General features: G+C 55.0%; 1 protein-coding gene and 1 long non-coding RNA gene across 2 annotated transcripts; both read right to left on the bottom strand.

The window, feature by feature from the left end:
* Positions 1-6257: 6257 nt before the first annotated feature.
* Positions 6258-13716, bottom strand: LOC142844545 (uncharacterized). Its single transcript, XR_012909739.1, has 3 exons — positions 13515-13716; positions 9033-9170; positions 6258-8864 (listed from the first exon to the last, which is right to left on the bottom strand). It is a non-coding gene; the product is annotated as an uncharacterized LOC142844545 (long non-coding RNA).
* A 133-nt stretch (positions 13717-13849) lies between these two features.
* Cebpb (CCAAT enhancer binding protein beta) lies at positions 13850-15400 on the bottom strand. Its single transcript, XM_075963144.1, has one exon. The coding sequence runs from the start codon at positions 15278-15280 to the stop codon at positions 14384-14386; it is 897 nt and encodes a 298-aa protein (XP_075819259.1). The 5' UTR covers positions 15281-15400; the 3' UTR covers positions 13850-14383.
* Positions 15401-15702: the final 302 nt, after the last annotated feature.

Genomic DNA, 15702 nt, shown 5'->3' with positions numbered 1-15702 from the left:
TGTGGCAAGCATCTAAGGCACTGTAGGAAACGAGGCTCCAAGCACCGCAGATGAACCCCAAAACTGTTGCCCAGACAGACACTGAACACAAGAGCAGGCACCCTAGTGGGTGGCCCACGGGTCAGCTGTCCTGAGGGAAGCCAGGAGAGCGGTTATTGGACCATGAGAGGATCCAGGGAATGCCTACAGGGTGCGCTTTACTGGGGAAAACACTCCAAGCTCCTCCATTTGCTGCCCCTGCAGCTGCTAAGAGGTCACATGGTCAAAACTAGTGAAGAAAAAATACATATCCTTGCAAAAAGATGAAAGAAAGGTATACATAAGGACCTAGAGGTTTGAACCCCGGAATCACAAGCCCCCAAGGGTTGTGTGAGGAAGGTCAGCCTGTGAAGACTGTCCAGCATTGATCTTGACCTCACGGAGAAGTTGAAGAAAACACCGATAGATGCTTCTGAAGTCACTTTCATTGATAAAGCAGAGACCGGGGCCATGAGTTCAAGATGAGGGATCCCATCATTATGGGATGAAATTGTCTCTAAATAAATAAATAAGAAAGTATGGCTGGGTCCAATGGTACAGGCCTGATTCCAGCTCCTCCACAAGCTGAGACAGGAGGATCAAAACCCCAGGCCTGTCTGAACTTCAGAGCAGGTCCCAGGCCAACCTGGGCAACTGAGTGAGACCCTGTCTCAAAGTAAAAAGTAAAACTGGGCTACGGAGGTAGCTCAGTGCTGGAATATTTGCCTGGCACATGCACGGCCCTAGGTTCAGGCCCCACACTCCCACCACCACCACTGGCAATAATTATAGCAATGGGACTTGGGAAGAGGGCAGAGCTGGTAAATCACTTGCCATACAAGCACACATACCTGACTCCCATCCCCAGAACCCATGTGAAAAAGCTGGCCTTGGTGGCTCACACTTGTGAGGGCAGGGAGACCTGAGGACCCCTGCGGCTCACTGACCGGCCAGCCTGACCTCCTTGCTGAGTTTGAACCTGTGAGAGACACTGCCTCAAAAGCAAAGAGGCTGGTGCTTGGAAAATGATGCTCAATGTTGAGCTGTGGCTATGCGTGCATACACACAACTAACAATAGTAATAATAAGTGCAAAAGACAGGCCAGGCAGGAGTCAAGGATCCTTGTAAGGATCGAGCACCCTCACACTCCCAGCCACACAGTCTGCCCAGCCAGTTCCTTCTTTGCCCATATTTCTTCACCCCTGCCCACAGTGGCCTTCCCAGGGGAGGACACAGGTCAGCAAGGTGAGTGGCCGGGACTGTTGTCCTCAGCTTGTCACTGAACCTCAAAGGAGATGATTTAGGTGAAAGTGCAGGTGACCTGGCAGGCACATAGCCCTGTGGAGGCCAGTCACGTGGAAAGGCAGAACTTTCTAGAACCATTATAAATTTCAAGATGGTGGCAGCAGGCTGTTGTTGACTTGCATGGGTCAACCCTTCCTCCTCTTCCTCGTCTTCTTGGTCTTCCTGTATTTGTTGTTTTGTTTTTAAATTACATTTACTTACTTGTGTTTATTTTGTTTTGCTTTTCGAGACAGGGTTTCTCTGTGTAGCCCTGACTGTCCGGGAACTCGCTCATGTAGACCAGGCTGGCCTCAAACTCACAGAGATCCACCTGCCTCTGCCTCCCAAGTGCTGGGATTAAAGTCGTGTGCCACCACCGCCCGACTGTGAGTGTGTGCCTGCGTGTGCCACCACCGCCCGACTGTGAGTGTGTGCCTGCCTGTGCCACCACCGCCCGACTGTGAGTGTATGCCTGCGTGTGCCACCACCGCCCGACTGTGAGTGTATGCCTGCGTGTGCCACCACCGCCCGACTGTGAGTGTATGCCTGCGTGTGCCACCACCGCCCGACTGTGAGTGTGTGCCTGCGTGTGCCACCACCGCCCGACTGTGAGTGTATGCCTGCGTGTGCCACCACCGCCCGACTGTGAGTGTGTGCCTGCGTGTGCCACCACCGCCCGACTGTGAGTGTGTGCCTGCGTGTGCCACCACACATGTGTGTAGAGGTCGGAGGACAACTCGTAGGAACTGATTCTCTCCTTCTTTCCACTGTGTGGGCCCTGGAAAGTGAACTCAGGCAGTCAGCTTGGTGGCAAGCTCCTTCACTCACTGCGCCCTTTCGACAGCCTGGGTTTGCTTTTTGAACCAGGATCTTATTCTGTAAGCCAGGTTGGCCTCGAATTTATGATATTCCTGCAGGACGTACAGAGGTGCAGGACTGGGATCTTTGCCACCATCCTGGCAGCTGGGCCCTGGAGAGCATAGGGTATGCCCCCCCAGAAGCCTATTCCACCCCTTACTGTGGTCACCAGGAACCCTCTATGACCCCAGGCAGTCAGGAAGTTCCTTTTCTAGAACTTTCCTTTCTGTTCTGCCGTTCTGGCAGGTTGGGGTTTGAGCTCCTCTTTCCACCTGGGCAATCAGGAGAGAAGCCGGGGTGCAGGCACTGGAGTGTTCTCACCCTTCTCTGACACCCCCATGCTGTCAGGCTGAGGTGAAGAGGTCAGGTTTGGGGGCTGGAAACCCAGGCCAGGGCACATGTTGCCGATCCAGACAAAACTGGATTTGTACCCAATCCTGGGGCCTAGGGATCCCACGCTCTGACCCAGGAAGCAAGGCAAAGGCCACGGGACGTAGGCGGAGGCTGGAACTGCCCAGGGCTGGGAGAGATGGATGCTCCGTTGGGGGCCTGTGCCCCACTGACCCCCCTCCCCACTTGGAGCTGCCGCTCTGGGCCTTTAGAGCTGCCGCTCTGGGCCGGACCTTCTTTGCCAAACTGCTTTCGCCATCTCCATCGGGCCTTAGGGAGCCTCCCAGATTGTGCTGGTGCAGTTCCTGATGGTGAGGCCAGGTCAGAGTCTCAGGGAGGGAGCACACACTGGTATCCTCAGACCCAGGTTCAAATTAGGTCCTGCCACCCATCTGCCGTGTGACCTCCAGCACTGCACACTCACCCTCTGAACTCCTGGGTGGGTTTTAGTTTTCTCCTTGAGCTCAGGCACCTAGGACACCCATTCCCCTGGAGACACGACTGCCTGTGGGTTGCTACCTTTTTGTCCCTTTGGACCCATTCCCACCTTCCCGTCCACCTCACACTCCTCTGCTGCAGGGAGTTCCTCTAGGTAGCCGGCTGTGTTTGACTTGAGGTTTAACCTGTGTGGCACAGTGCACAGGGAGTGGGTCGGGAGCCCCACACTCCATTAAGCCTACGCGTATTTCTTTTGGTTTTGTTGTTGTATTTTGGCTTTTGGTCTTCAAAATAGTGTCTCGTGTAGCTCATGCTGGCTTCAAACTCACTATGTAGGTGAGGATGACCTTCAACCTCTGATGGTCCTGCTTCCATCTCCCAAGCGCCGGGTTGACAGGTGTACACACCTTGCCCAGTTTTTGCACAGGGAATGGAATCCAGGGACTCGTGCACAGTAGGCCAGTACCCTAGCAATTGAGATCCAGCTGGTTACGTACAATTCTACAGGTGGGTTCTGATGTATCTGAAGGACTTTCTCTTGGGTAAGATCCAGAGACCTCTCAGCTGTCCAGGAGGCTTTCTAACTCCCCTGCCTGCAGAGGGAACTGCCAGAATGACTGGGACCTCCCTGGTGACTGCCTGTCAAATTTGAATCAGAGGGACTTACAGAGAGTGGCCTTTCGTGTCACCAGCCACAAGCTCAGATCTGAAGCTCAGCTGTGATTTTGCTGTCATCGGCCCATGGGTGCATAGGTTGGTCATCTTTCACTGACTGAAGGCAGCTAGGCTGTTCCTCGGTGTGGGGTTGAGGCTACGAGAGCTGTAACTGCGTGAGAAGCTCACAGGTCTTTTGCAGGCGAGTGTCTTCTTTCTCCTGGGTGCACTGGAGGTCAGGCGTTCTCAGGGTATTATTTTGACCATGCAGAAAATGGGAAGAATCGTGAGGCTCCAGGCTGTCTCCTCGGGCCGTTCCTCCCACAGCTTCCCTGCACTTTGACTCCTCTTTCTTTGTCGTTTTTCTTTCATTTTGAGACAGACTCTCAAATCTTCGTGTAGCCCAGGATGGTCTGGAGCCTGCCATCCTCCTGCCTCAGCCTCATGGGTGCCTGTAATCCAGATGCCACCAGACCCAGCTAAGTCACTGTCCTTCTATCTGAATTTTTTCTTTTAGCCGAATTATTGGAGAATGAGTTGTAAGTATGACATCGTTCTCCATCCAATGTCTTCTGACCTTCATCACACGCACGCACACACGCACACACAGGCTCACATATGTACACTCTCATACACTCATACATGTCTGCTCACACACACAGTTGAGTTCATCTCAACATCACGATTGTCCCCATACGGGTCTTGTGACATTTGTCTGGTTGTCTGGTCTGGGGTGACATAAATCCCTTCAGTCATGTTTGGGGAGTGGGGATCTCACAGTCAGAAGCGGTTCCTTCCTCGGTGTCCCCTCAATTCTCATGACCTCGGCATGAATGAGGATGCCAGCCAGCTGTTCCGTGGGGCGTTCCCTGACTGGAGTTCACCCCACATTCCCTAAGGGTTAGGCTCCGTGCCTCTGCACTGTAACAGCTGCGGTGACACCAGGTCCCTAAGTGTTCTGTGAGGTAGCACACACCTGTAATTTGTCCCCTAGCTGGAGAATGAGGACAGCAAAGTATTCCACCCCACGGAGTGATTTCAAGGCTTAAATGAGACAGCCCAACCTGATTTTGCAATGTTCTTTCCCTATGTCTGACTTGTCCCCTGTACCCAGCCATATCCCAGAATTCCCAGCCAACCTCAGAAAGAGCCAGGGATACAAGGAGTTTGGAATTCATCCCACGTGGTTGCAGGCAGGCTGGTGCTGTCTCCTCCTGACCTCCTAACTGAGTGACAGGGATAGAGGCTAGAGAAGGCAGTGATTTATGTCCCACATATCACTGAGGGACACTCAATCTCCCTCTGCACCAGAGATTTCTTTTGTCTCCAAGTAAGAACTGGCAACTTTTATCAGGTAGCCTATCATGGTGATGCATAGCTGTTAGCCCAGCACCTCAGTGGCTGAGGCAGGAGGATAGCAAGTTACATGCATGGGGAGATACTATCTCAAAAAGAAATCAAAGAGTGTTTGCTTGCCCCCGAAATTCAGTGCTAAGGATGCTGAGGCAGGAGGATCACCAGGCACTCAAGACTCCACTGGAGGGAGAAGCCAGTGTAGTCCAGGATGTGGCAGTGAGAGAGTGGTACTATACACTTTTTGCCCATAGGAAGTCCAGAAAAGGAAGTGACCCAATTCCAAATGCCATTGTGTGAAGGCCACGGCACCCCAACACATACCAGACATAAGGAGTTGGCAGTCAGGCCCCAGCATTGCTGGATCCCCTTTCCACCTGGACCCAGTGAGCAAAAGGAAAAAGGGCCAGTTCTAATGTACAGCCCACCTAGGACTTGAGGAAGGGTTTTGTCTTACAAAGATGGCGTTTCGGGTCCAAGGCTGTTGTTTTCTAAGGTTTCAGAGGCTTCTGAGAGCTCTGAGAACCCCAGCCTTTGGGAGCTGAGAGTGAAGGACTCTGGGAGCAGCCTGAGCCCTGTCCTCTGAACACGAGGGGTAGGGGCCCAGGCTCCAGGATCCCAGACAAGTTTAGCATATTAATAAATTAAGATGATGATGATGATGTCGGTGGTGGTGGTAGTGGTGGTGGTGGTGATTTGAGCCACCCCCTCTCCCCGAGAATGAAAAAGCCATGACTCCACAGCGATAAAAATGAGTAAGGGGCTGGTGGATGGCTCCGTGAGTGAGGTGCTTGCCTTGCAATCTTAAGGGCCTGTGTTCAGAGCTCCAGCACCCACATTAAGCCACGTGTGACAGTGAGCTTACAACCCCAGTGCTGCGGAGGTGGGAACAGGCCGACCCCAGGCCCAACAGTCAGACCCAGTCCTGAGCTCCAGGTTCCTGAACAGCACCTATCAATGCAGAGCAACCAAGGAAGGCAGCTGACTGTCACCTGCAGCCTCCACAGGTGCACGTGCACACACACCCCAGGTGAACACGCACACCACAGGCATACACACACAAACATGAACAACAACCCGTTAATAGACAGATAAGCAGAACAGGCCAGCAAGATGAGTCAGTGGGTAAATGTGCTTGCTGTCAAGTCTGATGGCCTGAGTCGATCGTCTGGACACACATGGAGGGAAGAAGCAACTCCTACAAGCTGCCCTCTGACCACCACACACATATAAATAAATAAATAATAACTAAAAACAAATGTAACAAAAAGGTTATTTAGTAAGTAAGCAAATGAACACTTGAAAGTCGGAAGCCATGCAAGATATTTACATTGTTTCAAAGCTCGTCCCCTCAAAGCTTTATTAGGTACAAAGAAAGAGACACTACATTACAAATCTGACTCTCTGACCCCCTATGGTGGCTGTCGGTGAGTTCAGAGCTCCGGAGACAGAAGCTGGGAACTGACTGTGAGTTTGAGGCCAGCCACGGCTGTTTGTCTAGGGCAGGCGGGTCTCAAAAACCCTAAACCAAAACCGAAAGTGAAGCCCTGCAGGACTTGCTCTGATCAGGTGACCAGAATGTGACTGTCTGCACTGGGACAGAGTCGAGCTCAACCCTCGGGTCCTGCAGAGACTCGGAGCCTGGGTCACATGCAAGGAGATGGACCTGCGGGGCCCGCTGAGAGGACCACGTGTGACAGTGTAAGCCACAGACAGCCTTCCCGAGTCCCACGACCTGCCGCAGCTACACAGGCGTGCTGAGGCACAGGTCAGTGAGGAGATGAGGCCACCACGTCTAGCCTGGTCTACACAGTGAGTTGCAGGGCAGCCAGAGCTACATAGGAGACTATGTCGAAAACAAATAAAAAAAAGTTTAAAAATAAGCAAATCGTGAAGGATTGATGACAACTCAGAGATTCATTCTCCGTTCAGAGTATGTCATTTAGAGTTTGTCATTTTCCTATAAATCTTACATCTTTTTCAAAAGGAAAAATGTTTTTTTTTAATGCACACATACACACTCACTCATGGTGGTGTTACCACGAGCAGAAATTCAAACACAGCCATCATTCCCTATGTTTCCCAAGGACCACTTAAAGAGCTGTCTGCAAAGAGTTCACCTCAGCCACCCCGAAAGAGCACAGAGAGGAACCCATGTGTCCCCAAGACATTGAATTAGGGAGCAACCACGTATTTGCACCACTCAGCAATAAAAGGCACTAGTGAGCCACACGCTGCCACCCGGGGAAATGTCAGGCTGGACCTGGGGCCACTGTATAGGATTCTTGGAACACAATTCACAGAACCAAGTGAGCCAGTTCTTGCTATCAGATATCAAGGTACTGAGGCTGGGGATATGGCTCAGCAGGTAAAGTGTGCTCATCTAGCATGCACGAGGTCTGGGGTTCGATCCCCGGCATCTCCTGAAACCTGGCATAGTGCGGGTCTGTAATCCCAGCACTCAAGAAGGAGAGGCGCAGGGGATGAGAATTTCAAGGCCAGCCTAGGCTATGTCACACACTGTCTCAACCACAGAATCGGGGTACTGATAACCTAGGTGTGGTGAGGAACTTCTCAGGGCTGCAGCCTGGGAAAGAAGGTGGGTACCTTTGCAGGTGTGGACATTAGGAAGAGGGCACACAGCAGGAGATAGCCACATGGGCCAGACAGGATGAGGCTATAAAACAAGGGAACTCAAGAGAGACTCAGGTCTGTGACCACCTCGGGCATATACCTGGGGTCAGGGACAAGGCCAGAAATGTTGCTCTGTTCATCAGTCAGCCACCCCATGGAGCAGGAGAGGCTGGGGCCCAGCAGGCCCTGACCCACCCCAGTGCTCTCTCCTCCACAGCCCCTCCCCTGGCTACCAAGCCTCTGAGGAGTCTTTCTCCTCCCTGGCTCCCTCTGTCCCTGCCAGGGTTGCAAGGCTGGGCCAGGGATCTGGTGACAGCTATAAAAATAATAACCTACCCGGCCAGCTCCCTGGCCTCCTGACTCGCCTCTCAGTGATCTCAGCGGGGCTGGCCCTGGCGGCTGGCGAAGGTGCCTTCCAGCCCTGGTAGACTGGCACCTCCAGGCAGCAGGTGCTGGTGGCTGGGGCTCGGAGCAGAGGGGTCATTCTGGGTGACATCTGGGCCCTACGCAGTTGACAACATGCTCTATTCCCCACAACAGGGCCTGGGCCTCTCTGACACTCAGGGCCCCCTTTCTGGACTCAGGAGAGAAAGCAGGGTCTGAAGCCTACTAAAGCCAGTGGGGAGGTTTCTCCCCAGACCAAGGGCCCAGATCAAGCCCTACCTGAAGCACACTGAGACTCCAGAGTCACCTGGAGCCACCAGGCGCCTTCACACATGACTTCTGTAATTCAAATGCATTAATCAACCCTTTCACCTGATCTAACAGAGACCTTTTCTGCACTCAGGGCAATGGTGGCAGCAGATCAGCCCAGACAAGGAAGCAGTAGGCCACCACTAAGAAACACAGGTGACAAAGAGAACCAGTCAGCTCTGTGCCATTTGGGCAAATGTATCAGAAATGAATTCAGCTGCCAGTAACAGGAAACCAAATGACAAAGGTCTCAATGAACAGTGCTTTTCTCCATGTAAACAAGCACAGAACAAGACCAGCAAGGACCCGTGTGGCTCCTCCACCACCGCCGGGACTCAGGCGCCTTTGTCTTTTGGGTTTGAAGGGTCAGCTCCGGGTTCAAGATGGCCTTTGCTGCTTTAACCATCACGTCTGAATGCCAGGCAGAACGTGGAAATCAAGAACATGTGCCTTGCAGCTGAGTCCTGAAGAGACATCCGGCAGCCCCCTCCTACAGTTCCTGTGCGGCTCACGGGTCATTCGTTCCTAGCTGCAAGAGAAGCTGGGAAAATGGAGTCTCTCCATAAGGCGGCTGTTCCCAGAAACGGGGCAGCCCCCTGCTGAGGAAGAAGGGGAGGTGTGTACATGGACTGGCAACTGTAGCTACCACGAAGGGGGATGGGATGGAAACCCGTGGAAGAAAATTCTAGAGGTCTCTGCATGAACTAACCTGTCAAACCTTTCCGGAACACTCCCAAGAATGTTGCTATCTTCTTGTCACAGCCAGGGAAGAGAACTGCTTGCCCAATTCACATCCAGAACACAGTGGATTCTGCGGCACCGTACAAGGACAACAGCTAACCCCTACCTTGTACCAGGACGGGATCATGTTAAACATAGTATGTGAACCAACTCAGCCTTCACTGCATCCTTATCCTTATGAAGCTAGGTCATTATTATCCCGCTTAATAAGCAATGAATCGGAGGCACAGAGAGGCAAAGCAACATACCTAAGGCCACACAGCAATATTTAACAGGTTTGTTTCTGGGTATTAAAACCGTGGGTGCTTCTGACTTCCTTTTATTAGTATTCCACATTAGTAATTCTCTGGAAATTAAATAAAAGCAAAATGCCTCTTGGAAGTCCAGTCTCCTGCCTGTCCCCCAGTCTTGAGACAACAGGAGGCCTGGCTTCCCTCTGCGGCCTTGCAGCCTTGTTTGTCTCTGCCCTCTGTCCCACAGCCACTGCTTCCCAGAGAACTAACTCTCTCTCTCTCTCTCTCTCTCTCTCTCTCTCTCTCTCTCTCTCTCTCCTCCTCCTCCTCCTCCTCCTCCTCCTCCTCCTCCTCCCAGCCTTTGTTCCTCCAGTCCCTCCTGGCCAGCCTGGCCCCTCTTCCTGCCTGGCACAAGGCTCAGCTCAAATGGCTCCAGGCCCTGGGTCACAGGCTTGAATCCCTCAGGTCTCCTGGGTCAGGCAGGCGGGCAGGCAGGCGGGCAGGCGCTCTGCTCCTTCACCCACTGCCCTTTGCCTAGCCCCCAGGGCCGAGGGGCCTGTTTCATTCGTCAGCAGACTTATCAAGGACTTTGTGGGTGCCAGGCTCTGGCAGGGACACCCACTCAGTCATCCTCAGTCCCGGTTGGCCTCAACCTGGCCTCGGAGGCCCTGCGGAAAGAACCCACCACCCTCCCTTCTCCTCTGCAGTTCTAGGCCTTGCCGGCTGTCACCCCTCTAGCCTCGGGGCCTTTGCACCTGCTGATCTCCCCCTGAGATCCCCCCTCAGGTGCCTTCAACCACTTCTCAGGCTTGTTTGCTCAAGGCTGTTATCGCTGTCTGAACCAGTTTGTTACTGCTTCCTTTGGAGGGTTGAGGAGCTTGAGACAGGGTCTTATGTAGCCTGGGCTAGCCTCAAACTTCTTATGTAGCCAAGGATAATCTTGAACTCCCGACCTTCTTGCCTCCACCTCCTGAGTGTTGGGGTAACAGGTGTCTGACAGCCCACCAGGCGTCGCACAACATTCTGTTTCTGTTAGCATGTAACTCCCCTCCCTTGGGGCCCACAGTGAGCGTCTGTTTGCTTGACACTGGCTGACCAGATGGACTCTTTGTCCGCAGTGAAGGCCAAGCACAGAGAGGTCAAATGTCTTGCTTGATGTCTCCAGCCAGCAGGAGACAAAGCTCAGGATCACGGGTCCTGTTTGCACATCTTAGCCCTGAGAGGCTGTGCACACTCCTTGTCAGCCTCACGGCAGGGCTGTGCCAATGGGGTCTGAACCTGCCAATTGCCCTGGGTTCAAATGCAGCTCCCTCAACACTGGTCCTCTGGCACGGAACCTTGCAGGTGGTTTCTAACACGTACACACTGCTCATCTTTTATCGACAGCAAAGGTACCCTCCACTTACCAAGACTCCTGACTTGGTTTAAATCCCACTCAAATCCTGGGCCTCTAAATTACCCCATAATCTTGGATTTAAAAAAGAAAAAAAAAGGCTTCACTGCTCTTTAAGAATATTCCTGTGGATCCTGTGAAGAGCCTTGGGAGATAGGGCTCCTGGTTTCTGCCTCAGAGGACATAAGAAGGGCTTGGTTACCAGCTCTTGGCCCATCCCGGCCTGCCCTGCTGTGCCCAGCCTAGGTGCTTCACTGCCCCAAACAAGCCCTGTTATAAAGGCAACATCTGAACCCCAAAGAAAGAGTGGTCAGTGGGACACCACTGGGGTCTGCGTGTCAGGAATAGGGTGAGGGAGGGAGGGAGAAGGTCTAAGGTCACAGTAGGGCAGGTGGCGGCCTTTGGGCTCACACGAGGAGTCAGATCTTCACTTCAGCAGCTCCGGGGACAGTGACTGTGACTTTGACTCTGCCTGTGTCTGGCTTTCCCTGTGGGTAGGGACTGGTCTCATAGGAAATGGAGGATAAATGAAGCACATGGTATCCTGGGCTCCCTGCTTAGCTCAGGCTAGCCCAGGAGAGACACCTCCTCTCAGAAGGTTCCTCCCCACCCTTTCCTGCCCCACTTTTCCTCCTTCCGAGTCTTTGTTCCCACCTGTCATTATCTTGTTCCAGTGGCTGAGTATTTAAGTGTCCTTCTCTGCCTGTTAATTGTCACCTCCTTCTTTGTAACCACCCAACTCCAGCACCCGCAATGGGAGCTGGCATACAGCTGGTGCTCAATAAATGATTGTCACATACACGAAAAGTAACAGGGCAAATAAATATCTAAGAGGGGAACAAACAAGTCAGAACCGGATATGGGGGAGGGGAACATTCCTCAGATGGCTGGAAGAGACAGTCCCCCCAACTCCAGTCCCCACGCTAACTCTTACCCTTCCCAGCTGTGCAAACTTAGACAAGTCACTTCCCCTTTCAGAGCCTCTTTACCAGGCAGAAGAATCCTGTAGCCGAAGCTCCAGCCAAGGCTGAGCCGATCACATCAGCCAGCAGGACCTCTACGCTGGGCCGGTACCCAAGCCTCCTCCTTCCCTTTCTGTCACCCACTTCTCTCCTGGGTAAAGTCACCAGGTTGTGGGTTGGCTGCATTAGACAATGAGAGTACATTTTGTGAACGCCCCCATCCTGAGCAGGCATTGGGAGGGCTCTGGTCGCCTTACCTTCAGGCAAGCCTCAAAAGTGACCACCACCATTCCATGGGGCTCTGGGCAATATGGCTGACCAGCCCTGGCAGCAGGAGGACCCAGCAGCCCACCAATGACAAGGGTCTGGAGAGACACTCCATCTGTGAGCCGTCCTCCCCCCACCGTAATTATCCTTAAAGCCGCTGCTCTCTCCCTGTCTTGCTGTCCTGTCCCTAGACTTTTGGTCCAGCTTGTCCCTCTTTCTGGGCAATCCCTGACCCCTGGCAGCCTGATGATCTGATATGTCACCTCATCAGTGACATCTCCTGTCCACTGTGCTCCTACACTGGGCCACACAGATAGCAAAGTTTTGACCCACTTACTGCTTTTCCCAATCCAGGAGACATCAGATGGGCCTTGGGTCACGCCCCCTTCCCGGGGGCATTCTAGTCTGTGCTGCCACTTGGGGTTGGGTACCTGATCTTGGGGCCGAGAAATGAGCCTTCCATTAAGGGCAGGGGGGCTGGGGTAGGGAAAGGGACTATAAACCAACCCTGGAGACAGCAGGTAGCACCCCTCTACCTTCTACTTCTGTGACTTATGCTAAGAAATGGATGCCAGGCCAGCCTGTCTGCATAGGTATGTTAAAGTTTTCCATTCCTGAAAAGGTAGAGCCTCCCCGAACTAGTTCAGCCCAGGCTTTGGGTCTAAGTGGTTAAATCCTGAAGCAATGGAGCTGACCAACAGCCCCTGGCGTGGATAAAGCCATCAGGACACTGGGCCATGGGCTGCACTGACCTTGGCTGCAGGGCCCACCAGGTCAAGTGTCTGTCTACATAAGCCTAGAAGGCAGCTGACTGAAAGTAAGTGTCTGAGGGTCTGCATAGGCCTCCAGCCACCTTGATTAGAGGGACAGAGAAAGCCTCACCATCAGCCCTGTGACAGCGGAAGACCACAGGTCACCAGGCCCAGTACTCCAGGTTCCCAGAGAGGGGAAAGACAAAGCATTCCCTATTCTCAAGCCACAGTGTCACTGGTCACTCCCAAGACCCCAGACTCCTCTAGGCCTCTGGCAAACTGCCGTTACCCACTACCCAGAATTCCTCAGGGCAGGGTGCTCATAGGAATCTAACAACCACAGCCATCCACATCCATAAAGCAAGGGGCACAGGAGTGCCCACCTTCCATGAGGCTTGAAGGAGATACGGGCAGGTCCAGGGCTTGCAGGACGCTAGCCCTGGGCAGGCGCTCCACGCTCACACAGCCAAATGCCAGGAGCCTCCCATCAAAAATAATAACAAGAACAAATGCTTATGTAAGAGTTCTGGCGTGCCAGGCACGGCGGGACACGGCATATTCACTACTCCTTGGACACTCTCAAACTCCCACTAATGCAGGCCGGCTGTGGAAATCGGTGCTGCTCCAGCGAATCTGAGAGGTGGATCTGAGTTCAAGTCTCGGCTCAGCCACCTTGAGCCAGGCCAGGGAGGCTCCATGTCCCATCTGGGTTGGAAGGGAACACAGAGTAGGAACTGTCCCCTTCACCCTCTCTTCCAGTTACACGGGGACATACAAACCAAACAGAGATGCAGGCTCCCCTCCCAGCCACCACACACAGAGTACTTTGTACACTGTACTTACCAAAGCACCTGCCTGGACTGGGGATGTCTGGACCAGCCCTTTCTACAGAGTCACTGCCTGCCTGGTCTCAAAACAAGCCTGACACCCAGAACCAACCCCGTCCCAGCAGCATTTCTAGCAAGGTCCCCAGCACCCATGGGTGCTGAGTCACCCTGATTTCCTGACCCAGCACTCTGCTCCTTCTCCTGGGGGGAGGGGCTGGCACCCCATCTGCCAGGGGAAGAGAAAAACCCAGATGCGACACCCCCACCCACCACCACACACAACCCAAAAATAACCGCAGCCCCCTACACACCAGAAACACAAAAACAAAATCTCGCATAAATCCAAAGTCAGAAGGGAAGAAAAAATTTTTTTCAAAAGCCAACTACTGCCCCCAAAAGGCTTTTAAACATTCTCCAAAAAAGTTTATTAAAATGTCTTCACTTTAATGCTCGAAACGGAAAAGGTTCTCAAAATATACATACGCCTCTTTTCTCATAGAAATAGAACTTTTTTATAATACAAAAAAATAATAAGACCAAAAAGAAAAAACAAAAACGAAAAAACCAAAAACATCAACAGCAACAACCCCGCAGGAACATCTTTAAGTGATTACTCAGGGCCCGGCTGACAGTTACACGTGTGTTGCGTCAGTCCCGTGTCCACACGCGCTCAGCCACGTTTGATCCGGATTGCATCAAGTCCTGAAACCGGGTGCGCGGTGCAGGTGCGTGCGCGCGGTGCCCACGGTGTCCCCTCGGTGCAGGTGCAGGTGCGCGCGAGGCACGCACGGAGCCCTCGGTGCGCGCGGGGCAGGCGCGCGCGGGGCAGGGCGCACGGAGCCCACGGTGGCCGCGGCGGCGCCCCCCACGGCACCCCCCGGCGCGCTAGCAGTGACCTGCCGAGGCCAGCAGCGGCTCGGGCAGCTGCTTGAACAAGTTCCGCAGGGTGCTGAGCTCTCGCGACAGCTGCTCCACCTTCTTCTGCAGCCGCTCGTTCTCGGCCGTCAGCTCCAGCACCTTGTGCTGCGTCTCCAGGTTGCGCATCTTGGCCTTGTCGCGGCTCTTGCGCACCGCGATGTTGTTGCGCTCGCGCCGCATCTTGTACTCGTCGCTAAGCTTGTCCACCGCCTTCTTGGCCTTGGCCTTGGCGGGCGCGGCCGGCGGCCCCGCGAAGCAGGCGGCGGGCGCGGCCTTGGCGTCGGCGGGGCTCGGTGTGCCGGGAGGGCTGGACGACGACGACGTGGACAGGCTGCCGCTGCTGCCGCTCGGCGTCGCCTGGTAGCCCAGGTAGGCGCGCAGGGCGAACGGGAACCCGGCCGCCATGGCGGGCGCGTCGTCCGCGCGCTTACAGTCCGCGGGTTCGAAGCCCGGCTCCGCCTTGAGCGCGGCGGGAGGCGGCGGCGGGAAGCAGGCAGGCGGCGCGGCCTTGGCTCCCGCGCGCCCGAGGCTCACGTAACTGTAGTCGGCCGGCTTCTTGGCCGGCTTGGCGCCGTAGTCGTCGGCGAAGAGGTCGGAAAGGAAGTCGTGGTGCGCGGGCGCGGGCGCGGGCGCGGCGAAGTCCGCGGCGGGCGCGAGCGGCTCCAGGTAGGGGCTGAAGTCGATGGCGCGCTCGTGCTCGCCGATGGCCGGCTCGGCGGCGGGGGCGCGCGGCGCGGCGCGGGCCGCCTTGGCCCCGTAGGCCAGGCAGTCGGGCTCGTAGTAGAAGTTGGCCACTTCCATGGGTCTAAAGGCGGCGGGCGGCGGCGGGAGGCATGCTGCGTCCCAGGCCAGCAGGCGGTGCATGAACGCGGGGCCCGCGGGCTCCGCTGCGTCCCGGTCCCGTGCGCGGCTCGGACTCGGCTCGGCGGCGGCCGAGAGGGAGGTTTATAAGGCGGCGCCTGGCAACAAGGCTGCGTCACGCCGGGGCCGCCCCGGCCCCTCCCGCCGCCCGGACGGTGCGCGTCATTGCCTGGCCGCGGGAGCGCGAGAGGGCGCGGCGGGGAGCGGGGCGCGGCAGGGGTCTACGCGCGGGGACACTGAGCGGTGTCCCGGGCGCCCCGCCAGCCCCGCGATCGCCACGGACGCGGGAGACGCCGGCCCGCCCCCTTCCCGCCCCTCGGCAACTCTGAGGAGCGCGGCCGCCGCCCGCCCTCTGCTGGAGGACGCGGTGGCTAGTCCCCGCGCCGGTCCGCTGTCCCGGGTCCCCCGACTCCTGGGAAGCAGAG

This window comes from Microtus pennsylvanicus, chromosome 2, assembly GCF_037038515.1.
Source record: "Microtus pennsylvanicus isolate mMicPen1 chromosome 2, mMicPen1.hap1, whole genome shotgun sequence".
Classification (NCBI taxonomy): Eukaryota; Metazoa; Chordata; class Mammalia; order Rodentia; family Cricetidae; genus Microtus; species Microtus pennsylvanicus.
The sequence above is the reverse complement of the archived record's forward strand: the minus strand, read 5'-3'. Positions and strand labels throughout refer to the sequence as shown.

Coding starts and splice junctions, on each gene's coding strand:
- Cebpb (XM_075963144.1), bottom strand. CDS start 15,280: ATGCACCGCCTGCTGGCCTGGGACGCAGCATGCCTCCCGCCGCCGCCC.